Here is a 26549-nt window from a genome sequence, read left to right on the forward strand (position 1 = left end):
GCCATGACCAAACTTAAGGAATTACAAGTAGAAATGGCAACTAATGCTAGAAGAGATGAAAAAACATGGGATTGGTTTAATTTAAAATTAGGATCATGGGGAGCATGGCTAGCAAAATTAGGAATACTCTTGGGAGTGACAATCGGAATAGGAGGATTGCTATTTTGCTGTGTACTACCATTATTAAAATCCCTAGTTATCAAGGCCACACTTAAACAAATTGACATGTTAAGGTATTGCAAAGATGAAGAAGGAATCTGATTAAACATGAATACTATGGGGACCTGCTTTACAGAACAGCATTGAATTTGCAACGGGTAGATCAATTTTCGAGTTCCTCCGATGAAAATTAAGACAAATGTATCTGTAACCTAAATCTTTATGTTATGTATGTTTTATTTTGTTTCATATTGTATATATTTTGTTTTGGTTTCTCTTTTTGGTTTAGTATTATTCTTATGTACTCTTATTTTCATTGTTCTTTATGTATTTTACGTAATTGTGACAACCACAGGCAAGGCCAAACCGAGTGCACGAACAGACTTTAAACATTTTTATAACCCTCTTTGTATTCAGTTAGGGAAAGTATGTTAAGGTGTCAGGGTCTTTTACTCCCTTCTAGCCAAAAGATAAGAGGGGAGATGTTTGGCCCTAACATCTTCCGGAATGCGGTGGCATGATTTAGTTAATTGATAATGAAACATAGTGACTTTATTTTTGTCACTGAGTAGTAATTACTAAGAGACTGGATCTTGACACAGCACTCCGGTGAAGGTGAGACGTAAACGTCTCAAAGGGGGAATATGAAGAAGATTTTATTAACTAAAATATAAAGGAATCATACCCAAATTATTCTACCATTATAATCATGCATTATGTAGTTCTATATGTTGCAGGGCAAGCATATCCTGTGTTATTGTTAATAGCCTGGGGAGACCAACGGAATGTGAAAAGAGCTATACCGTATGTTATTGTAGAGGCCCACTAAGAAATGAGATGGTCAAGCACAGTATGCCCTTATTTGGGAAGTTATGGTATAGGAAACATCTGTTTCCCTCTTAGTATCTACCTTAAGACCCCCACCCTAGTGATTTAGGGTGACATGCTTGCGTGCGAAGACCACTATATAACGCTGTGCCCAACCAGAGGAAAATTAGTTTTCTCTATATGAGGACTCGGCTTGATTGTCGCGACAGTAAAGTCTAGCCTTTGGCATCAAAAACCCAAGTCTCAAAAGTAATTCTCCAGCGGGGAAAAGGGGAACCCACAACATAGTCAATGCAGGGTCGTAGGCCTCCGTCTTTCTTCTTTACGAAGAAAAATCCTGCAGAAGCCGGTGACGTGGATGGACGAATGAATCCCTTGGCTAGCTCCTCCTTGATGTATTCATTCATGGCTAGCGATTCAGGTTGGGAGAGAGGGAAAATACGACCTTTAGGGGGCGACTGTCCTGGCAGTAACTCGATGGCACAGTCAATCGGGCGGTGTGGTGGTAATTGTGTCGCCTTTGTCTTGCTGAAGGCCAATCTCAGATCGTGATACACAGTGGGTAGTTTGGCCGTTTCAACGTCGGCCTCTGGGGGCGCTGGTGCGCGGCGGACAATGGGTTGGATGGTGGAGACACAGTTCTTCTGACAGAAGTCGCCCCATTGGAGTAATCTCCCCTCTCTCCATTCGATATGTGGGTCGTGTTTACGCAGCCAGGGGAGTCCTAGGATCAGCTTGTGGTGAGCAGATTGAATGGTGTAGAATTGGATAGATTCCTTGTGAAGGGCACCGATGTGCATGCGGATGGTTTCAGTGATGCTCTGCACACTCCCCTCACCAAGGGGTCGGCCGTCTAGCGCCTCCACTGCCAGAAAAGAGGAAAACGGAGTGAGAGCAATATTATGTTTCCGAGCGAACTCGGCAGAAATGAAATTTCCTGCGGCACCAGAATCGATTAATGCAGTGGTTGATATCATCTGATTAGCGACATGCAAGACTACCGGTAGCTGGATGGTTGAGGAAGTTGAGGAACACTCACCGCACGATTGGGACGGATGGGACAGGCGGATTTGGTGTGGCCCGCCTGACCGCAGTAGAGGCAGAGATGATCCTGCATGCGCCTCTCTCTTTCCTCCGGAGTAAGGTGAGTGTTGCCGATCTGCATGGGTTCTGGAGAATTGTGGGTTTCGGTGAAAGACGGAGTCATGCTTCGTGGGGAGCGTCGAGTACGAATGAGATTATCCACTTGAATGGTGAGTTCAATAAAGTTGTTCAGCGAACGACCCTCATCGCGGCACGCCAATTCCGACTGGAGCTCTTGGTTGAGTCCGCGACGAAAAAGCAGCTTTAAGGTGTCCTCTACCCACGTTGTTTGAGCGGCCAGAGTGCGAAAGGATAGGGCGTAATCCGCTGCCGTTCTCCTTCCCTGCGACAAGTTTAACAACTCCTCACCTGCGCTTCTTCCTCCGGCGGGATGTTCAAAAACCTCGAAAGTGTGCCAGGAAATTGCCGAAGGTGGTATGAACTGGAGTGTCGGTCCTCCATACCGCCATCGCCCAATCCAAAGCTCTTCCGGTTAGCAGAGCACAAACGAAAGCTATACGGCTCGAGTCTGTGGGATATAGAGCAGGTTGTTGATTTACAAACAATGTACATTGTAGTAAAAAGCCCTTACATTTGGTTGGATCGCCATTAAACTTTTCTGGGAAGGCGAGACGAGGACTGGTGGGTGCTGGAGGGCTCGTGACGGTTGGAGTAGCGGGAGTTGGAGGCGGCATGCTAGGCTCAGGAGTTACTGCTGCAGGGGTAATTTGCAGACCCTGCAAGGTTCTCACCAGCTCCTCAGTGAGCGTCGTCAGGCGAGCTAGCTGGTGGTGGTGCATCGCGAGCTGGGTGGCCTGGGCGGAGAGCTCCGACGACAATTGAGCCACAGCTGCTGGAGTCTTCTGTGACAGATCAGCGGAAGCGTTTGGATCCATTTGCAGCTTTTATTAACGAAGTCGGGTACAGGCAGGGTCAAATCAACAGCAAACAGGGTCCACAGGGAATAGACAGACTCAGAAACGAAAACCAGGTGGGGTGTCGGGGCAGGCGGCAGAGATACAAATCCAATAAACAATCCAAGGGTCGAGGTACACAGAGAAGAATAACAATCGAGTAACAGTCCAGGTGAGCAACGAGTAAGCAGTCCAGTAATACACAAATAACGCTCAGAAATGACAGCCGGGGCAAATCAAGACTTCGCGGGGAGGAGATGTGTGCGTGTGTGTTTTATACTGTGTGTGTGTAATGAGGTGCAGGTGTGTGTGTGACGTGTCAGTCCCAGGTATGAGGGGTTATGGGAGTAGGAGTCCGAATGAGACCGAATCAGTATTCTGGCGAGGGTTCCCTCTGGTGGTGCGGAGGCGGCGGTACGGAAGCCTCCTCTGTAACAGCTTGGGCTCCTAAACATTAGATCACTTGCACCCAAAGCAGTTATTGTGAATGAAATGATCACAGATAATAGTTTTGATGTACTCTGCTTAACTGAAACCTAGCTAAAACCTAATGATTATATTGGTCTAAATGGGTCTACTCCACCGTCAGAGTGGTCGTGGAGGTGGTGCAACAATATATAGTGATATTCTCAATGTTACTCAGAAAACAGGATACAGGTTTAATTCATTTGAAATACTTTTGCTTATTGTTACTCTGCCAGATATGCAAAAGAAATCTCTCCTATCTCTTGTTTTAGCTCCTGTGTATAGAATTTGCAGATTTCCTTTCAGAACTATTGGTTAATTTTGGTAAAGCGCTAATTGTCAGAGATTTTAACATTCACGTTGATCACTGGATGCACTCATCGTTTTAATCATATGCTCTCAAGAAAGAAACTCATAATCTTGAGCGCAAATGGAGAAAAACTTGGAAGTTTTTAGAATTGTGTGGAAAAACAATGTCCAGATATAGACAGGCTTTAAAGGGGTCATGGGATGCCCATTTTCCACAAGTTGATATGATTCTTTAGGGTCTTAATGAAAAGTCTCTAATATACTTTGATTAAAAATTCTCAATGGTTTTGTAAAACAACACCCTTTTTACCTTGTCAAAATCACCTCTGCAAAAATCATCTCATTCTAAGGGATTGTTCCTTTAAATGCAAATGAGCTCTGCTCACCCCGCCCCTCTCTTCTCTCTGTGGAAAGACGGTCTTGTTTACATTAGCCGCTAAACTTCCTAACTACCATGTTATAAGGAAAGGCGATCGCAAAGATTCATTAAAAAACATGGAAAGTTACTGGACTGTGACAGCTGTTTCAAGGTAAATTGCTCATGTCAATCAACTATCATGGGAGCGGCCTCTGTGGGTGTGACGCCACAACGACAGGCATCTGAGAACGGCTCGATTTGAAAAAGGGGATATTATTTTTACAGATTAATTAAAAACCACTGCATGGATTTTTATCATTATAGGGTAGATTTGTACATACACTGACAACACACATTAATGTTCAAACAACATGAAAAAGTGAACTTAGCATCCGATGACCACTTTAAAAGCTGCTAGAACTGAGCATATCTACAAACTCATAGAAAATAACCAAAATAATCCAAGGTTTTTATTTAGCACAGTGGCTAGATGCATTCCATCCATTCCATCCTATCACATATAGCACAACTGTACATACCACCTAGTTATTTGTCAATTTATTTTTAACAAATTATAATTATTATATTCTATTTTATTTTTGGTCCATTTATATTCTATTTATGTTCTATGTGTATTTTTCTTATTCTCTTATTTTTATTGTCTGTGTGTTGTTGTCTCTGTGTACTGGAAGCTAATAACACTGAAACAAATTCCTTGTATGCGCAAGCATACTTGGCAATAAAGCTCTTTCTGATTCTGATTCTGATTCTGATAGATTAACAAATAACCAGACGCCACCCAATCTAAATATTCCCTTACAGTTTAATAGTAATGACTTGATGAATTTCTTCACTGATAAAATAAATAATATCAGAAATACAATAACCAACGTAGATTCTACTGCGTCTAATACGTCAGCTTCTTTTGCCACACCAAAAGAAAAACTGCAGTGCTTTACAACTATAGGACAGGAAGAGCTAAATAAACTTATCACTGTGTCTAAACCAACAACATGCCTATTAGATCCTGTACCCACTAAATTACTGAAAGCATTGTTACGTGTAGCAGAAGAACCGCTTTTCAATATCATCAACTTATCGTTATCTTTAGGTCACGTCCCTAAACCATTCAAGCTGGCGGTTATTAAGCCTCTTATTAAGAAACCACAACTAGACCCTAGTGAACTGGCAAATTACAGACCCATTTCTAATCTTCCATTTATGTCTAAAATTTTAGAGAAAGTTGTATCTGCTCAACTGTGCTCATTCCTGCAAAAAAAATGATATCTATGAAGAATTTCAGTCAGGTTTCAGGCCCCATCACAGCACAGAAACTGCACTTGTTAAAATCACTAATGACTTGCTTCTTGTGTCAGACCCAGGCTGCATCTCATTGCTAGTTTTACTTGATCTTAGTGCTGCGTTCGACACTATAGATCATGACATACTCATAGATTGACTACAAAACTACGCGGGTATTCAAGGGCAGGCTTTAAGATGGTTTAGATCCTACCTGTCCGATCGCTACCACTTTGTTTATTTAAATGGGAAGTCATCTCAGTTATCACCAGTAAAGTATGGAGTGCCACAAGGATCTGTGCTAGGTCCTCTACTATTTTCAATATACATGCTGCCCCTTGGTAATATTATTAGAAAACACAGGATTAGTTTTATTGTTATGCTGATGATACTCAACTATATATCTCAACAAGACCAGATGAAACTTCTAAATTATCAAAGTTAACAGAGTGTGTTAAAAATGTAAAAGATTGGATGACTGATAATTTTCTCCTATTAAATTCAGATAAGAGATATTACTTATTGGACCAAAAAAAAAAAAAACAGTTCACAGAATCTCTTGACTTCCAATCTTCAACTAGACGGATGTACTGTTACTTCCACTAGTTCACACATTCATGACCTCTAGACTGGACTATTGTAATGCACTACTAGGTGTTTGTCCTGCATCTTCAATAAACAAGCTACAGATAGTCCAAAATGCAGCTGCTAGAGTCATTACCAGGTCAAGAAATTATGATCATATTACCCCAATTTTAAAGGCCCTTAACGGTTTAGCTCCTGCGTACCTAACTAGTCTTCTAACACGCTACAATCCAACATGCTCCCTAAGGTCGCAAAACTCTGGACTGTTGGTAGTACCTAGGATAGCAAAGTCCACTAAAGGAGGTAGAGCTTTTTTGCATTTGGCTCCCAAACTCTGGAACAGCCTTCTGGATAATGCTCGGAGATCTGACACTCTCTGTTTAAATCTAGATTAAAGACTCATCTTTTTAGCCAAACATTCAAATAATGCATCTCATAAACTTTTACTGCAGTTATATCTGATCAAATGTTCATTATTAATCTTTTAGCTCCGGTTGAACAAATCTTTCTGTGCTTAGTTTGAACAGCAGCTATGCTAATTATGTTCCTATTTGTTCTCTGTTTCTGTCGTGGGATTGACATCCCATGGTAACTAGGAATTCACAAGCTCCAGTCTGGATCCAGAACACTTAAGAAGAGATGATGCCAACCCCACAGAGGACTTCAGATGATGCCAACCCTGAAACAACATACAGCACTACCAAATTCTGCTACTAATTTATAGTGTTCTTTGTCTGTTTGATTATGTCATTAATTGATCTTTACCGTACATCTCTGCCATATGTACATCAACTTGACATAGTCACAACTACTACTAAATATATTGTAAAAACTTTAATTTGCTGTAAAGTTGCTTTGCAACGATATGTATCATGAAAGGTGCTATACAAATAAATTTGAATTGAATTGAATTGAATTGAATTAGAGCTAAACTCAGTGGATCTCAGGAAAGTGGATCTCACAAGCCAGTTTTAAGGATCCCTGCTATAGGAGTGTGTATCACACAAACAAGAACCCTGTTTTCAAATATCTGCACAGCTAAAAATGTAGAATAAACAACAAATTACTAAGTAACTTTTTTATACACAAATTCACATTTTGTAAATAGAACAAACAGCAGAATCTCTGCATCTCTGAGCAGCACAGTTTTTTGTTCCTCAGTGTTACAAGAACTAGTAAATAATTCAATCAGGCTATAAGTATGATTGTTTGCAAAGTTAAATGAATCAGCTGATTGAAAAATTCAACTCACTAATTTAGACAGTCACTTGCTGACACCTACTGGCAGTTGTAGTTTAAAAAAACAGTTCTGCTGTTTGCTCCATTTACAAAATTGATATGCAGTGTTGGGGAGTAACTAGTTACATGTAACGGAATTACGTAATTTAATTACAAAATAAACGTAATTGTAATTAGTTACAGTTACTGAGAAAAAATATGTAATTAAATTACAGTTACTTTTGAAAAATGCCAGTGATTACAAAGGGGATTACATCTGATTTTTTCACACACCCACCCCCACTTACAGATTCAATTGACGTCTTTTAAATTGCATTGACTGCTCTAAATTGAGACACCAATGTTTCAGGAGTTTAGGACACAGAATAGGACACATGCTTATTCGATAACTGTTTTATTAACTGTTATATTTGGGTTTATGCATAAACTTTATTTTTTAAGATAGTTTTTTCCAAGGCATTATTAGATGCTAGTGTTTTCTGTCATAACTATGCAAACATTTGATTTCAAACCCAGTGTCATAGCTATTAAACTATTTCTTGTTATGATGTTATGTTATGATCTTGTTATGACATATAACGCAGTGACCCGAGTTCGATTCCTGTCTCGAGGTCCTCTGCCGATCCCGCTCCCCTCTCTCCTCACAGCTCTTTCCTGTCATCTCTCTACTGTCCTATCACAAAAAAAAGCCCCCAAAAATAAGTAAACAAATAAAAAAATTTGTGGTGGCTGTGCTTTAAATTAAATTATTACACAGCTCAGACTCTTTCGGCAACTTAAGTCAGTGCTGTATGCTTGATAATTTTTCTTGCCGGAAGCTTTGCGTTTGGTTAGCTAATAAAATATTAAAGCTTAATTCAATATTATCTGTGCAATTTCTTAATTCTGTCATCCTGGCATCGTGGACTTGACAATTGTTTCATACAAACGCAGCTGCTGCCCTTTTTTTTTTTTTTTTTTTTTGGTACATTGTAATGGATTATAAGATAACTAACAAACTAGTACTACTGCTTAATTATTTATGTGGTGAAATGTTGTGTAAGAAAACTGGTCTGACTGCACTGTATCCCTAAAATGTCTAGTTTGAACTTGCCGTTTACTAGCAACTGATTTCTTCATGGAAGCTTTGTGTTCAAATATTTAAACTCAGATCAGTGTTTCGTGTCTAATAATTTTGACACGAAACAACTAAATAATCTATCAAGCAGCTGCGTAATAAGTGAGATAATGTACATTCAGCCAGTTGTTATCACAAAATAAAGATGTATATTATCCCTTACTTATTATAATCTTAATTCAAGTGATGAAGGATTTTGAAAGTCTGACAGTAATCAGTGTTGAACGCTACTGTAAAGATAACTCTGCCTGGTTTAAATGTTTCAAAATGATTAACAGTTGAAAATATTAGAAATTTAGAAAAGTAATCAAAAAGTAATTAAAAGTAATAAATTACATTAATAAAGTAATTGAAAAGTTACACTACTTATTACATTTTAAATCAAGTAACTTGTAATCTGTAACCTATTACATTTCCAAAGTAACCTTCCCAACACTGTTGATATGTATGTATGAAAGTTACTCAGTAACTTGTTTATTGTACATTTGCGATTGTGCAAATATTCGGAAAAACATATGTGTGATTTATGAAAAACGTGTGATACGCTAACTCCTATAGCACTATGAATATTGCACAATAAAACACTTCAGTTTTTCCAATCTGCATTGTGGATTTTTCAACAGAAAACAAATATTTTCTTTTCCTAAATTCCTAGTTTATTCCCACTCAATGATGTTAGTATTAATACATGTCAAACACTCAAGGAAAAATTAAGAAAACTTCACTTCATAAATAAACTTGGTGGAAAAAAACAACATCTGACTCTGAAACACTGTGAAAGGGATAGATTTACAAACTATATTAATGAAATATTTTTTTTATAAATAAACTGCCTACATATAATTTATTTTGCATTACAGCATCACATAGTTTGGATCCTGTAGTAAATCACTGAGCTCCTTCACTCCTGATTGTCCAGGATCATTTCCTGTGAGATCCAGCTCTATCAGGTGTGAAGGGTTTGATCTCAGAGCTGAAGCCAGAGCTTTATAACCTTCTTCAGTGATACTGCAGTCTGAAAGTCTAGAACCAGAATGAAAATGTCACAATCAGATGATTAATCAGTTATTCTAGAAATTACCTAAATCCATAACAGAATTACATTTTATTCCTCATACAAATGAACCAAAATTGTAAAGCAAAATTTGACAACTAAATATCGATTCAAACAAAGAAGAGAACTTTAAATTGTTAGACATCAATTCACTGCAGTATCTCCAGCTTACAGTCACTTTCAAACTTTAACCTTCTGATGCTCCTCATTTGTGAGGTACACTTGTGCTATTCATGGTCAAAAGAGACTGAACACCTGAAATGTAACTTTTTCAATAAAATCACTGTAATATATTTTTGTTCTATATAGTACTGTGCAATAGTCTTAAGCCACTACTATTTTCACCAGCTAAGATGATTTAAAGTCAGTTATTTCTGTCTTTTGCTGTAGTGTGTCAGAAGGAAACATTCACATTTTACAGGTTTACATAAACATTTTGCCATTATATGTAATAATCCAGTGAGATTTTTCTTTGCACAATGAGTCTGACAAGAGCCATCAAAAAAATATTATTTTGACGGTGGTCATTTTTTACCACGAGGACCACAAATGTGAATATTTTTTCATTTATATTTTTATTTTTTTACAACCACTTAACTTTTCCAATGAAGCTACAGTTTTCAAAATTTAAATTTTTTCTGTTGTGAGATTGTAATAATCTTGACCTCCTGTGCCCCTCTCATACTAACCGGAAAAGCAGACATGACGCAAGTCTAGTCTAGAGAATCATAGGACATGGTGCACTGTCGTGCTTCCTTATAAGGATGTGATGTTTGATCTTTCACTTCTCCCTATTTACCATATAAATGTTGGAGTCTTCTCTTAATAAAGTACCTTTGAGTGAATTGCACTTTTGTGTGTGTTCATTTCACTGGTCCTGGATCCGGACTCTGTGCTCCATCGCTCAACCAAACTCAATCTGGGCAGTAGATTAGATATTAAATTCTAACAGTTGGGGGCTCGTCCGCGAAGGGGGGAATTATTTCCCTAATCTCCCTGCGAACCGGGAACACTGTCCCGAGATCGAGTGGGAAAGACGCGCCGGGGATCAGGCAAGGGCCTTTAATAAAGGGGTAAGTGTTTTTTGATATTTCTTAAAGGAAATACAGCGCTTGCCCCTTGTAGGTTCCTAATTTTAGGTAATGACTAGTCGTTAGTGGAACTTCAGTTCCATTGTTGTATCACTTCGGCTGGCAACAGTAATTTTAAGTTAATTATTAACGTGGAGAGTGATTAGGTAATCACTAGTCGCTAGTGGAATTTTCTTCCATTGTTGTAACACTTCGGCTGGCAACAGTAGTTACGTGGTAACTATTAGCGTGGAGAGTGATTTGGATATACAGTACTGATCACACTGTATTTTTGGATCACGGCTGCGTAAATCATTTCGCGGGAATAATAAAATAAGGAAATTATTAATAATCACATATTTGTAATTTTTTTTTTTTTCCAATTGTTACTGCATGTTGATATATTGTGACATAAAAGAAGGTGCTTTAGGGAGCTGAACGGTTCAGCGAGAGTCCAAAGGAAATAAGGAAGTACCCAAACAAAAGAAGGTGATTTAGCGGTGATCAGGACGTAAAGTCTTGTGTGAGCCGAAATATAGGACCATCACCCAAAGTCACAATTTATGCTTACTAACCGCTAATGCTAACTCCTAAAAGTGGAAGATGGGGGGTTCAGTATCGCTACCGGGGGAAACACCCGTTGATTTTATGTACAGAAATAATCAGGGATTTTATACTGAACCATATGTCAGTAATATGGCAGGATGGTCAGAAAAAAAAAAAATTAACCGCAAATCGAAACACCATATTCACGAGAGGGATCATTTACAGATGAGGGCATGCAGTTGGCTAAAAGTCTAGTCAAAGAAGGATGGGGCAATCCGATTTGGGATTACAACTATATGACTAAGAGTTATGGTATCTGGAAATATATGAAACAAGTTTAAGACAGGGCCCAGAGAAAAAAAACAAGTGGCTGCTTATGTGGCAAGACAAAATTGCCTTGCAGGGGTTAACCCCCCACCCTACTGCATGCCTGAACCTACCGCACCGTCAGCAATAAAACGGAAGTGCCTAACGAGAAGTCCAACAGTGCAATGGTATGGCTAAGATCTGGTAACGGCATAGCAGTTAAACCTATAAAAATGGGAGATATGGAAGCAATATGCAAAAGTTTGCCTTCTCCTCAGAACCCCAGCAAATTTGTGACTATTCTGCAAACACATACAAGATATGCTCACTTTACTGGTGCAGATTACAGGGCGGTTCTGGCGAGAATGCTGGAAGGAGATGTTACTGAATCAATGTTGATTACTGAATGTCCAACATTATGCAATGATAATGTTTAAATATCAGGCACATCTACGGCCAATAGCCCTCATGAGTTTTTGGGAGAAGTCTGAAAATCATGACACGTTCTTTAAAGAACTAAGAGTTTTCCTAGATAAACGTATGGGGAATTTCTTATTACTACAAATATATTATTCGATTATTACACATATATTTTTACAAATTTATTTGAAATGGATATAGATGCTTTAGGGAAGTGAGTTAGGAAACCAGACTCCTCTGGAGGCTTTGCAGTTAAAACTGAGGCTGCGATGGTTACAGGCCAGAAATTGAAAGGGAACCAACATGACCAGACAGCAGAAGTGAAACCACACTTGGCTCAACCAAGAAAGCCAAGAACAATATGCTACTGTTGTGGTCATTTGGGCACATGCAGCACTTTTGTAAGTCACAAAGAGGGCAAATGGAAAAAGATTGGATAAAGAGGAAGTTTCAGATGAGACAGCCACAGCAGAGCAGAGACAGGCCACAAATAAAACCACAGCAGAGAGGCTCACCACCAGCCCAATATCCAACTACATGGTATAACAAACAACAATAGGGATGCCTACGGAGTGATGTCAGTTCCGATTTGTCTATGATGACCCTTACATTTTCAAATCATGGTGAAGATCTATCATATTTTATATTAATGGTGCATGGTCAGCCTCATATTTTCTTTTTTGATACAGGGGCAGATAGATCATCTATGACCTCTGCGCATTATGAGGGTCCCATTTCTAATCAATAGTTAACTCTGTGGGAATTTCAGGAACTGACATTGCATGTCCTGTAACGCCCCCTCTGAAAGTAAGAGCTCCTGGATGCAATCCATTTTTTCACAAATTCACAATCATACCAGGAGCTCCACTAAATTTATATCCTTTTTTTATATCCTATATATATCCTATACAATATCCTTTGTCCAAAGACAAGGAACTGGGTATTAAACCGTTGATTGACAATTTTGTCCAGCAGGGTGTCCTTGTGCCGACTCATTCGCCATATAACACACCCATTAACCCGGTGGTAAAAGATGATGAAAAAAAAAATAATAAAATAAAAAATTGCGTCTGACTCAAGATTTGAGGGCCATAAACAAATTGATAATGCCATTAGCACCAATTGTGCCTGATGTTCCAATTGTTATCAATTCTATACCATGTACGCATAAGTATTTTACGGTCATTGATTTGTGTGAAGCTTTCTTCTCTGTACCTATGCATCCAGAAACTCAGCCGATCCTAGCATTCACTTTCCAAAGTGCACAATATACGTGGACACGCCTTGCCCAGGGCTACGTGGACTCCCCCGCAGTCTTCTCGGCGGCTGTTCAAAGGACACTGGCCAAAATGACTGACCTGCCTTCCACAGTCTGTGTCCTCCAGTACGCGGATGACCTGATCATTTTTTCAGAAACGCGTGAGGACTGTGAAAAAGCCTCTATAATCGTTTGCAATGTCCTTGCACAAGCTGGGTTTACAGCCTCGAAAGAAAAGCTCCAGTGGGTCCAGCCCAAGGTGACGTACCTGGGACACATAATAATGCCAGGTCTGCGAGCGATTTCCACGGACAGGGTCCAGATGATCAGGAAGATGAAGTCCCCACAAACTGTGCAGCAGCTTCAAAGCTTCTTGGGACTTGTGAATTATTGCAGATCCTGAATACCTGATTGTGCGATACATGACAGACATCTGAGAAGTCTAATCGATCACAAGGCTCCACCTAAAATGCCTTTTAACTGGACTGACGAGGCAGAAATGCACTTCATGCCATAACACAGGCCATCACCGCGGCCCCTTCCTTGGGACTTCCCAATTTTCTGAAGGAATTCCATTTGCATGTCCGGGAGACAGCATGGTTCCACCTACAGACCTGTAGCTTACCTGTCTAGGAAATTGGATAATGTAGCTGCAGGTATGCCAGCATGCCTTCGTGCTGTGTCAGCGGCTGCTATAGTTGTTCAGATGGCTGAGAAGATTGTCCTATCGCATCCAATGATTGTATATACTTCACATCAGGTAGGAGCAATCCTACACAACATGCAGATGCAACACATGACAGCGCAACGACGCTCAGGCTACGAGGCAATTCTGCTGGCCACAAAAAAAATCTTACCATTCAACCAACATCATCCATTAATCCTGCTTTATTAGGGGCTCTACATGATAGATGGTAATGAAAGTCAGGACTGTATCATTGAATTGACTTCCTCATGTTCTTCCAGTGCCGATCTTTTGGATTCGCCCCTGGATGGGGGGGAGCACATATATGTTGATGGATCATGCTCAAAACCTTTTGACGGTGTCTACCTTTGTGGGTATGCTGTGGTGTCAGGAACTGGAGAAACAATAGAGGCTTATGCCTTAGACTATTATTCAATGCAAGCTGCTGAATTGGTAACGTTAATAAGAGCATGTAAGCTGATGGAAGGAAAACGGGTAACAATTTATACTGATTCAAAGTATGCATGGGGGGTGGTGCATCACTTTTGCCAAAACATGGGAAGCTAGAGATTTCAAAACAGCAGATGGTAAACCAATAGTGCATTCGAACCTAATAGGACAGTTAACTGAAGCAGTACAGCTACCTGCCGAAGTGGCCATAGTAAAGGTGAAAGGTCACGCAGCAGGAGATGATGAACAAGCTGTAGGGAATAGAAAAGCAGATGAGACTGCGAAACAAGCAGCAAAGGCCCAGATTAAACTGCCATTTGACATAGGTAACAAAAGTCAGGTAACTATGGCTGTACACATAACTAATGTACATGAAATTGAAATTAAGATTCTGCAAAGTCAACCGACACAACTGACTTAGAACACTGGAGTAAGCACGGATGTGCCCCAGATAAAGATGGTATTGTGAGAGATGAAAAGGGAAGAATAGCACTCCCAAAGTTAGGATTGGTAGTCCTCATTAGGCATTACCACGGTTTGTCGCATACAAGCTGTGCAAAAGTAGTACAAGTAATAAATCGTTTGTACTGCATCGCAGATGTACATAAAACAGCCAAGCTTATTCTGGACTTGTCTTACGTATGCGAAGGTAAATCCACACAGACCAATTACACATGAAGCACTACTGCACCCAGAAGCACCTTTTCAGCATGTGCAGGTCGATTTTACGCATATGCCACCAATAGGTAATTTGAAGTACTTTCTGGTTATAGTAGACTGATTCTCAAAGTGGCCAGAAGCGTTCCTATCTGCAAAAGAGGACGCTAAGACCCAGGTTAAAATTCTAACCAAAGAGATAATTCCCAGATTTGGTATACCTACTACAATTGAGAGTGACAATGGGACACCATTTGCGTCCTGCATAACACAGTTTTTGGCCAAATCATTGTCCATCGATTGGCATTTCTCCATACCCTACCATCCGCCGTCATGTTCAAACATGGAACGTTTAAACAAAACCATTAAGGGACGGCTGACCAAGGCCGTCCTGGAAACAGGGAAAAAATGGGTAGATCTGTTATCTGCGGTATTAACAGAAATAAGAATGACTCCATCTTCCACCACTAAACTCTCACCGTTTGAGATACTAATGGGTAGGCCTTTCCCAACCCCATGGATCAAAGGCCGCACAGGCACTGCTTCTTTAGGAGACCTGGAGGTGATACAGAAGGACTACGTGACTTCCTTAATAGAGAAACTTAACTATGTTTCTATGTGTGCTGATGTTTCCTTGTGTCTTCCTCTCCTCTCAGAAAAGCCTACTCACCCTTTTGTTCCAGGCCAAAGTGTGCTGATCAAAAGTCTGAAGCCGACGAGGATAGGAGAGCCGAAGTACCTCGGACCAGCCACTGTGATTGCCGTAACCAGGACAGGAGTTTTGACGTAAAAAGCATTACTCGTAAAGCATTACTCTACAGGAGAGCAGGAAAGCTCCAATTTAAAATAGAATCCTGAAAGGGGATTCACCTTACTGCTTAACAGGGAGGAGGAAAAACACTGATTAAGCTGAGGAAGGAACTACCTCTTATAGTGAGGTGGGGGTTATCCGAGGCTAGAAGATAGGTGGCCCATTGAGCCAAACAGTGCTAACTCCTTACATAACCCTGTATGCATTAAGGGCCAAATTCTGATTGATGGATTACCCACAACTAGAGCGTTTCACTCAGTGTTCAGTTGTCGAGCTATTCTCGATTTTGACAAACTCATTGTTCAATTAACGAAAGAGACCTTAGAGAACCTCAATTTAAGGAAATAATATTGCAAAGGGTATATCCAGATAAAACTGTGTTCTACCTGTTCACTTTGAACCAGGGAGAGCTTGAAGTATACAAAAAGGAAGTGGAATCCTGATGTCATTTCCATAACATGTTACGATTATTGACTGAGTGGATGCTAGTCAAAGGAACAACATGGTTTGAGATAGCAACAAAGGCCCTATCCAGTTTTGGATTGGCCACAAAATTTCTTAACTCCGGCGGAATTGTTAAAGTATATACGCAACCACCAGAAAATTCAAAAGACCAGTGGTTAGTGTTGCAATCTGAACTAGCAACGTTTCTTCCAAATACTGCATTGGTAAAATACATGACTGGAAAGAATTATTTCATGGTGGACTACTGGACCTGTGGAGGAATGTCTTATTATCACTTAAATGAGGGAGATTGGTGTGGATGTTGTTATCCTGCTTTACTCTCCACAGGAACCACAGTACTGGTACAAAGGGACAGTGAGAAAAATATAGGATGGTCCATAGCGGGATTCTTTACTGGAGTAGGGACAACAATAGCTTTGAATAAAATCAATTGGTTAGCATGGCAGGTTTTGTCATTAGAGAATGATACCACTCATGCATTAGGGCTAATTACATATTTACTGAACCAAACTGAATTCAACATTGAACTGATTTTAACTGAATAATGACTATTTACTATTGTCTTTTAGAGTTGCTTTACAGCAGAATTGAATTCTGTTTGCATCACTAATTCACTATTTTCTTGTTTTTATCTATTTGTATTGTATAAAGTGCTATATAACTAAACGTGTCTTGACTTTACTAGTTTTTTTTTCTGTTCATCATGTATGTTTGTTTGTTTTAAAAGACACTTATTTAAAGCAAAAAATAACAATGGTCCAGACATCAAGAGGAAAACCCTGAACAGTATATTTTATCAGTAAATGTAATGCTAAAATGTAAAAATAATAATAGTCTAAAAGCATCTTATCTTAGCTTTTCATATCCAATTATACTTACAAACAGATATGCATCATCATAAATACAAATGAACCATCAAATGCATGTTAAGTTATACCTACCTTGAACATAACCAAATACATTCTGTAAATGGTATAGCATAATGTGTCAGCTTAGGACAGTGTCAATGACAGACCAAATCCGAAAAAAAAAAAAAAAAAAAAAAAAAACACTATGGCAGGCATAAACATAAAAACACAGCATACAGAGTTTTTCATTATCTAAGTCTGTTTTTCACCTTATGTTTTTGTTGAGCTCAATTTTTGTCTGTTGTTACATAACTTACCTCAGTATCTCCAAATGACACTTCATATTTTCCAGTCCAGTGCAAAGCAGCTTCACTCCTGAATCCTGTAGATTATTATTGCTCATGTTCAGCTCTTTCAGACTGGTATCTGATCCAAGAACTGTAGCCAGAGCTGAACAGCTTTTGTCTGTTAAGCCACAATCATTTAGCCTATGAGGGAAATAAGATTACACAATAATTAGATTGAATACATTTGCTAAATACAAATAGTTACTATATTATTTCTTCTATAGTTTTAATTACAATGAATTATACATTTGAAAGTGCTAGTTCCATGGGTTCAAGGAAAAGCATTACTGAGTGAATTCTAATTAAACACTCTAACCATTGTGATCAAATGCTCAACATTGGATTCAATGCACAATGCTGTAAAAACATGTTGTAAAAAAAAAAAAAAAAAACAATGCTCTTTACAGAGTGCTGACAAAAATATGCACAGGAATGTTTGAAAGCAGCTGCCTATCAGTGAGAACCACAATAACCCAGTATTTGGTATTACTGCTACTATAGAAAGGCTGGAATTATACATTAAAATAAATCACAATCACTAGTTAGCTAATTATCTGTTGACATTTACTGCAAACATCTGAGTGGACATTTGATGGACTAACCATCATCATTTAAAATACTTTTCTTAGGGATGTAACGATTACCAGTTTGACGATAAATCATGATAAAATTCCCCATGATTAGTATTACTGTTTCATATTTTAATTATCATTATAACCGTATTTGATTACCGCGATTTGAAGAACTGATGCTAAATAAATACTGTCCAGCATAAAGCACAGTTAAGTAACATTTGCACACAACTCGCACAGTAGTTTCATTTTGGGTGAAAAGACGGCGGAAAAGCTTAGATGTTTTAAAAGGGTGCTAATGGCATAGGCGCCGATCCCCATGGAAATGATCGAGCACTCACGGAAAAACACGAGATAGTCTCCTTTCATTTTAAGCAATAAGAAATGGATTGCAGTTTTTATGACTCAATTCTCATTTTCATCCTTCATTTGAAGCAGTTTTTGGCGTTATTTTAATAGCAAATAAAAAGAGTGCATTATTGTAATACGAGAGGGTGCCAGCACGAATGCTCTCCCAAATATATATAGTGATCATGGCTCTGCGCTCCCTCAGATATTACATATGCGCCCTCAAACTTTGTCCTGTGTATGCACGAGTAAGTGCTTATTGTAAACAGGTATTTATTAAATCATTTTATTTAGTGAAGTGCAACCCTCATAGAAAGAACGTGTGTATTATTTGGTAACTAATGTATTTGCAGTCTGTGCATTTCAATTTGCAATTGGGGTTGGGCAATTGGGGGTTGGGCACCAACCGGCAGAAACATAAATCGGGAATTATACAAATAAAATGAATATATGAATGAATGAATTATATGAATGTACCTCTGAAGGTTCTGACTGTCTTCAGAAAAGATTCAATGACATTTTGTTTTCATTTTCACTCCATGTAATATCTAAAGTAGTGTTCTTGATCGCAATACTGCTTTATCCACGAAGTTCACAGAAACAGTTGTAATTCAGCTTTTCCATAAGTGCCATCTAGTGTCATACAGTGGATTTACAGAGACTTACATTTACATTCAGCTTGTGTGCAGTTTTTGTCTGGCCAAAAAACAGACCGAATTTTCATGCCCTTGCTATAGCCTAAATTTTGACCAGCTGATGAAAAACAAGCTTATGTGGATTCTACACATTTAAACAATTCAGATAAGTTATCTAGATTTATGGAGCAGATAAAATACATATAATCATTTATTAATCAGTTATCATTTTGACTTAACTCTTTTCTTTATTTAAAGGCTGAAATGTGAGGTTTACCTTTTATGAAACATTTTTAAAGTTTATTAGGTCATTTACATTAGATATTGAAGATGCCATATAAGTTGTCAGTCATGTTGTCATTTAAAATCTGGACATCATTGGTACTGTTATTGTTTTACTGATTAGGCAAACCAAAAGTCATTTTATTTGTTGTTTGTTGATTTTAAATATAAAACTTGGTGATGTGATTTATGTGTCAGTACTTTTTGAACATTTCCAGCACATTTTAACAATACCGTGATAATACTGATAACTGTGATAATTTTGGTCACTATAATCGTGATATGAAATTTTCATACCGTTACATCCCTAACTTTTCTCATATGTCAAACCTCAGCATCCCTGAACAAAGCACTTTCTGCTACTAACATTAATAGTTTCATGGAGAACAAAACTCTTCATTCTCAGATGAAGAAAAACACAAGAACATTTTTTAAAATAATTTTCCAGAGCAACAAGATTTTCCATGACATGTTTATATTTTTCCACACATTTTCCAGGACTAAAATCAGTAATTATTTTTCCAGGTTTTCCAGGATGCATGGGAACCCTAGATAAATGTATTTTTCAGATGAAAGCAAAAATGATCAACTTACAGAGCTCTTTTGGAGGTTTTGATGACTGCCAATAATCTAATGAGACACTCGTCTGATTTCTTGAATTTCTGAAGCTCAAACTCCTCCAGCTCCTCCTCTGATGTCAACAACACAAAGGCCAAAGCAGACCACTGGGCAGGAGAAAGATCAGCAGATGAGAGACTTCCTTTGCTAAGGTGGGTCTGAATGTCTTTCACCAGAGTTTGGTCGTTCAGTTCATTCAGACAGTAGAACAGATTGATGGATCTCTCTGGAGACAGATTAGCTTCAAATTTCTGCTTGATGTACTGAACTATTTCCTTTTTGATTTGGTCATTTCCATCCTGCTGTGTCAACAGACCCTGTAAGAGTCGCTGATTGGACTGGAGTGACAAACCAAGGAGGAATCGAAGAAAAAGATCCAGGTGTCCATTATCACTCTCTAGTGCCTTGTCCACTGCAGTCTTGAGCAAATCAATCATGTTTTTTTTGGACGGGAGTGACAGTCTGGGAAGGAAGTGAAGGACTTTCATGCGACTCTCATGCACCTTGTCCACTGCAGTCTTGAGCAAATCAATCTTGGTTTCACTTTTGTTTTCCTGTTCTATAGAGTCTTGATCAAACACATATTTCTTGTTGATGTCTAGAAACAGATGAGCATAAAGGGCTGCAATAAACTCTTGAATGCTCAAGTGAACAAAGCAGTACATGGTACCAAGAACGATCCCTGTTTCCTCCTTAAAGATCTGGGTACACATGCCTGAATACACTGATGCTTTATAGACGTCAATACCACAGTCTTTCAGATCTGTGTCATAGAAGATCACATTGTTTCTCTCCAGCTGATGAAATGCCAGTTTCCCCAGTGAAAGGATGGCATCTTTATCCCAGGAAACATCTGGTGTATATTCTCCATCATACTTTCGTCTGCTCTGCAGGATCTGAAAGTGGAAAAAGTGTGTGTACATTTGTGTCAGAGTCTTAGGAATGTCTTCAGTATTTGATTCCTGTAGTATTTTGGATTTGTCATCAGCCTTATTGTTTTTCACATCATTACTTTTTTTCTCCTCCAAAATGTTCTGGAGAACAGTGCCTGAAATCCAGCAGAAGACTGGGATGTGGCACATGATAAAAAGACTCTTTGATTTTTTAACATGAGCAATGATTTCTTTGGCCAGATTCTGATTCATGAATCTTTTTCTGAAGTACTCCTCCTTTTGTGCATCATCGAATCCTCGTATCTCTGTCAGACGGTCGATACAGTCAGGAGGAATCTTACTGGCAGCTGCTGGTCTGGTGGTGATCCAGATGAGAGCAGAAGGAAGCAGATTTCCCTTGATGAGGTTTGTTAGGAGAACATCCAGAGAGGCTGGTGATGAAACATCACACCACACGTCATTACCATCAAAGTTTAGAGGAAGACGACATTCATCCAAACCATCAAGAATGAACAGGAGTTTTTGGTTTCTTCTTGTAAGGTTCAGTCCTTTTGTCTCAGAAAAAAACTGAGTTATAAGGTCCATCAAACTTAGTTTTTCTTTCTCCTTTAAGTTCATCTCTCTAAATGGAAGAGGAAATATGAAGCTGATATCTTGATTTTCTTTTCCTTCAGCCCAATCCAGAACAAACTTCTGTACAGAGACTGATTTTCCGATGCCAGCAACTCCTTTTGTCAGTACAGTTCTGATCTGCTTGTCTTGTTCAGGTGCTTCAAACAAATTTTTGCATTCAACCTGTATCTCTTGTGATTCATGACGCCTGGAAGCAACTTCAATCTGTCTTACCTCATGTTCAGTATTGACCTGTTCACTACAACCCTGAGTGATATAGAGATCTGTGTAGATGTTATTCAGAAGTGTAGAGTCACCTTGCTTTGCAATTCCTTCAAACACACATTGATACTTTTTCCTTTAAGCTACATTTTAGCTGATGAATGAAGAACAGCTCATCTAAACACAGGGACAAAAAGAAATTTTTTTTTTTTTAGCATTTTAGTTTTACTATTTTCTCCATTACATTTATAAGTGACAATGTGACAGATGATCACGAGTCTCTTACCTTCTAAAGTATCAGCAGCTTCATCTTGCTTCATCTCTCTCAGGAAGTAGAGTGTGAGATCAAGAGCTGCTTCTTTGATACTGCATCTGTTCTCATTAAAATCCTTCACAAAGTATTGTAAGTCTTCTTCTTGTAATATTTTCTTAAACTTTTCCAGCTCATTCTTCAGAAATGTGATAATTTTGCTTTCAAGACCCTAAAATAAAAAAAAATTTTTTTTTTTTTCTAAAATCAAAGAAAAATACATTTTCTTTTGTGTTTCTAAAAGAAAACATAAATGATCAAGATAAAACAGAAATCAAATTTCTACTGAATACTTGCAAGTGAATTAAACTTTTTGTTTGTTATAAATGTAAACATTATTGAAAATGTGTTTTCCTACCTGGAAGATCCACAGGAGATTGTCTTTGAAATTCTTGTAGTTCCTGTGAGTCTGGACGTCTGAATCTAATGTCTCATATTGAACCCTATTAGTGAATAAAATGAAGTACTGCATTTTTAGGGAAACTATTAGAGAAATAATTTGCAAATATTTTTTAACAAAGACAGAAAGCAATAGCTGTTTAAGTTCACACTGTTAAAGTATAGGATCTATTTAAGTATAAATTTAGGTAAATATTAGGTCTCATTTTAATCTTTGCTGTTGCTCTTAGCATCTTAATGAAAATGCTAATAAATATTTACATAATATAGATTCATGATAAATATTCAATGAAATATTTTCTCGCAGTCCATGTGCAACCAACAATAAGAAAAAAACATTAAATACCTTTTGGTAGGTGATGTTTTTTTCTCACTGAAGTCCGGTGGCAAACCTCCTGAATGGTCACTCTTCACAGACACATGTGAGTCTGATCTTACACTAATCACACAAAGAACAGAGAGAAACAAAATAAACAGTATTACACAATGTATTTCAGTCTAATTTATAAAGTTTTAATGTTGTAAATGGTAGTTAATATACAGATATAGCCATGCATTTGTTCTTCTATTCCTATAAGTGTTTGGTTGCATGATCTACTTTATTTTCTATGGTGAATTTATGCCTTGTAATGTCTGCCTGTATAATTGTATTATTGGAAAGAAGCTCCAGACAGCATTCATTAAAAGTCACCATATGTTGTGTTTAGTGATTGATTTTTTTTCTTTTTTTTTTATTTCGTCAACATCTATCAGAGAACCACAGTGATGAAAATAGCTAACGGTTACGGCCCTATGAGTTTGCCAGTGTGTTGCGCTCTTTCTTTTGTCCTCTCTCACTATCATCTCTCAGGTTACTCCCCTTGGTTTCCGTTTGGCCAGGAAGATGCCTGTCATTGTTAACCTGAGTGACGTCGCTGCCCGCGCTGCCAATCACGGACTGCAGCTCCAGTTTAAAGAGACGCCAGAACGAGCGTTCGGCTGCTTTTTGCTTGCGTTCCTACTTTGTTGTGTTTTGTTCTGTTAGATTCTGTTTTGTTCTAGTCTGGTTGTTGTTTTTTTGGTCCTACTTAGTGTTTCTACAGTTATTAGCCTTTTGATGCAAATACACATTTTGTAACTCGGGCTACGATCTGGTGATCGCTAGTTTTCCCCTGGGAAAAGAGCAGAGGTGGGTAGTAACGAATTACATTTACTTCGTTACATTTACTTGAGTACATTTTTGGGGTAACTAGTACTTTTAGAGTATATTTAAAGATTGGTACATTTACTCAAGTACATTTTTAGTGAAAAAACTTTACTTTTACTTCGCTACATTTGATGGCGTTCCTCCGTTACTGACAAAATTGTAATAAATATTAGATATATAAAATAATAATTCGTTTACGTGACTTGATCTGAAGTCTCGCGAGACGTTGGAGAGGCTACTTCGCAAGAGTCTGCTACGCATCTCCCGCTTAAGTTCAGCGCGCGTTTAGAAAGATGCCAGTCAGCACGGATACGGTTTCATTTTCCACTGTGGTGCTGATAACGGAACTCTTTGGAATGTAAATACAAATGCGTTAGTCGTTGCCTTGGTAACGCAATTGTAATATAAACAGAGATATGATCAGATATTTCTGTTTTTGGGACTTTGTTAAATAACAGAAAAAGGACACAACTATAAACAACGCAAAAAATAAAATAAACAGAAGGCGACGACAGGTATAACGTTACCAACAAATGCTGAGGGGATATGCATCCCAACGGAGACGGACACCGAAGGTAAAACCTTTCTGAAAACTAACACATATTGACAGTATTAATGCATGAGCTATGAATGCAGCGTAACAGCTGTTTACTTGTCTGTTTGATCATACAGCGCGCTTTCGCTTAGCACACACATTCTATCACGATAGTGGAAAAGCGGCTAATATGATGATGCCTATTTGAACCCTATTAATGGTAGTTTGGTAACTATGGGCACTTTGACCTTATAGTAGCATATTTCACACACTGTCCGAATGTTTTTCCTCATATGCGCGCTTGTGCAAGCAATGACAAATATCTTGTGAACCTTACAAACAACACACGTTCGTAAAAAAACGTTCATTCTAAACGTCTGCATGTTTTCATGTCCATTTTCCAAAAATCTAAATAAATTGAAGTGCATACTGTGACGTTATACACAAATTCGTACACTAATGTGTCCATCACAGGACTGAGATAGGCTACTTTACTTCAGCCTATGTTTTATATAAACAAAACAAAGAGACTTTCAAGGAGAGGTGTGTAGAAGCTTTTCAAATAGTTTGAAATTCAAGGTTTTCGCTTCATATCAATCAGATCAGAAGTAACTAGTAACTAGCTACTTGAGTAGTTTTTCTATTGGATATTTTTTCACTCTTACTCAAGTAACTATTGGGATTGTTACTTTTACTCTTACTTGAGTAAATATTTCCATAAGTACTTTTACTTTTACTTGAGTACAGATTTTGGGTACTCTACCCACCTCTGGAAAAGAGGATAGGAAGATGTCACATGACTTACACGGTACCACACGTAGCAAACCAACTGTTTAGACACACCAGGTTAGGAGTGAGCACCACACTTGTATGTTTTGTTTGCCTAGTTTGTACAGTTTATTTAGGGCGTTTTTACGCTGAAGACTGTTCTTTTCCTTTTCTTTTATTTACATTTAGGGTAGAGGTTAATGCTAAGTTAGTTTGGGTTTTGTTATATTGTTTTCTTTTCTTTGGTGCCACTTACGTTCCCTTTTCCCTTGGGTTTATTTATTTATTTATTTATTTGTTTGGGTTTATTTTGATTTGTGTATATTTTTTCCACTGTATATATTTTACACTTCATCCTTTGTTTAAATCCTTTTCACTTTTGTATAAATAAATTTCCTTATTTGGCATTATTTTTCGATTTAGGTTTGGTTTCTTGCCACCTTAACTTCACTTAATTATCACTACCTAAATGTTACTTCCTACACCCTAGAATTACCATCAAAGTCGTAACACTAACATAATGCTATAATGTAATACCTTTTCGTAGGTGATGTTTTTTTCTCACTGAAGTCCGGTGGCAAACCTCCTGAATGGTCACTCTTCACAGACACAGAGCTGGACACATGTGAGCCTGATCTTACACTAATGACACAAAGAACAGAAAAAAACTACAGAAGATCCTTTAGTCTCATTTGAAGAGATTTTATGAGCCAAATGGGAGTTTGTTTAGTCCAGTTTAACACAAACTAATTCACTAACTCATCAGGCCTGCTATAAAGGAATCATCTAACAGTCAAGAGAAGCACTGCTTTCTCATCCTGCACAATTTCTACTTCACTAAAAAACACAACTGACTATAATATAATATAATATAATATAATATAATGAACAACAAACTGTGTACAGTGAATGAGTCTGAGAAAGACACAAAAATCTTTTGTGTTTCCTTTAAAAATATTTACAAATCTACACTGTTAGAGTTTGACCTATTTTTGTATTAATTTAAATTAGATGTAGTTTGTCCATATTTTACATTCAATACACAATAAACATGCAACTCCAAACATGTAATGCAATCAAATGTATATGATAAATTATGGATGATCTGTTAATGTCATTTCTCCAGGTTCTGATATGTTAACAGTACAGATAATTCTAACAACATACAAACATTGTGTTCTTTTTTTTTTACACAAATGTGTCTGTTTGAAGACAGTATCTTGGAGAAACTAAATTTCATTCATGGCAATAGTGAGAAACAGACTCCATTATTGATGGGGTTTTATTGTTGACAGAAAGTGTTTAAAATAATTCTCTGAAAACAGACTCAGTGTTACCTCTGTTTCTGTGAGAGACTCATCTCAGACGGAGAGTCCTTTCCTCGCTCCTCTGACATACTGCAGATAAACTGATCAACACTGAGATCTTTGTGTCTCTGAAGACGATCAGATGCTCATCATGACCTGAACATGACAATGTGTCACTGAGATCAATATCATGATAGTTCAGAGGAATAAATGACGAAGAAAAAGAACTAGTGCTGAATGTTTATCAAACAATCAATATAAAAAGCCAAGCAATTGGTGTCATGATCTCTTCCTATCATTATATATATAAATAGGGCTGGGCAATATATGGGCAAAAAAAAAATAATTTTCATATCAGTCGATATCAATAATTATCAAGATAAATGTCAAATCTTTATTTCTCTCAAGTTTAACGTCAGATTTTCCTCCTAAGTGAAAGTTGTAGAAACCAGACCATTAATTTTCCTTAAAATAAATATCTAAATAGAAAAATGTATTTCTGCATGTTATAATAAGTTATATTGTTTCAAATAAAGAAATAGGTTTGGGCTGACTGATAATGATAATAATAATGATAATAATATCACTT

General features: G+C 37.9%; 1 protein-coding gene across 1 annotated transcript in view; it reads right to left on the reverse strand.

Moving 5' to 3' along the window:
- Window positions 1-9210: 9210 nt before the first annotated feature.
- Window positions 9211-26549, reverse strand: part of LOC127159908 (protein NLRC3-like) — a 39377-nt gene continuing 22038 nt past the window's right edge. Inside the window, 8 exon segments of the mRNA XM_051102606.1 lie at window positions 9211-9379; window positions 17244-17414; window positions 19705-20132; window positions 20232-21590; window positions 21592-21632; window positions 21742-21937; window positions 22124-22208; window positions 22511-22603. Coding sequence (XP_050958563.1) covers window positions 9211-9379; window positions 17244-17414; window positions 19705-20132; window positions 20232-21590; window positions 21592-21632; window positions 21742-21937; window positions 22124-22208; window positions 22511-22603 — 2542 coding nt within the window.

Source organism: Labeo rohita, unplaced genomic scaffold (assembly GCF_022985175.1).
Source record: "Labeo rohita strain BAU-BD-2019 unplaced genomic scaffold, IGBB_LRoh.1.0 scaffold_262, whole genome shotgun sequence".
In the NCBI taxonomy this organism is placed as follows: Eukaryota; Metazoa; Chordata; class Actinopteri; order Cypriniformes; family Cyprinidae; genus Labeo; species Labeo rohita.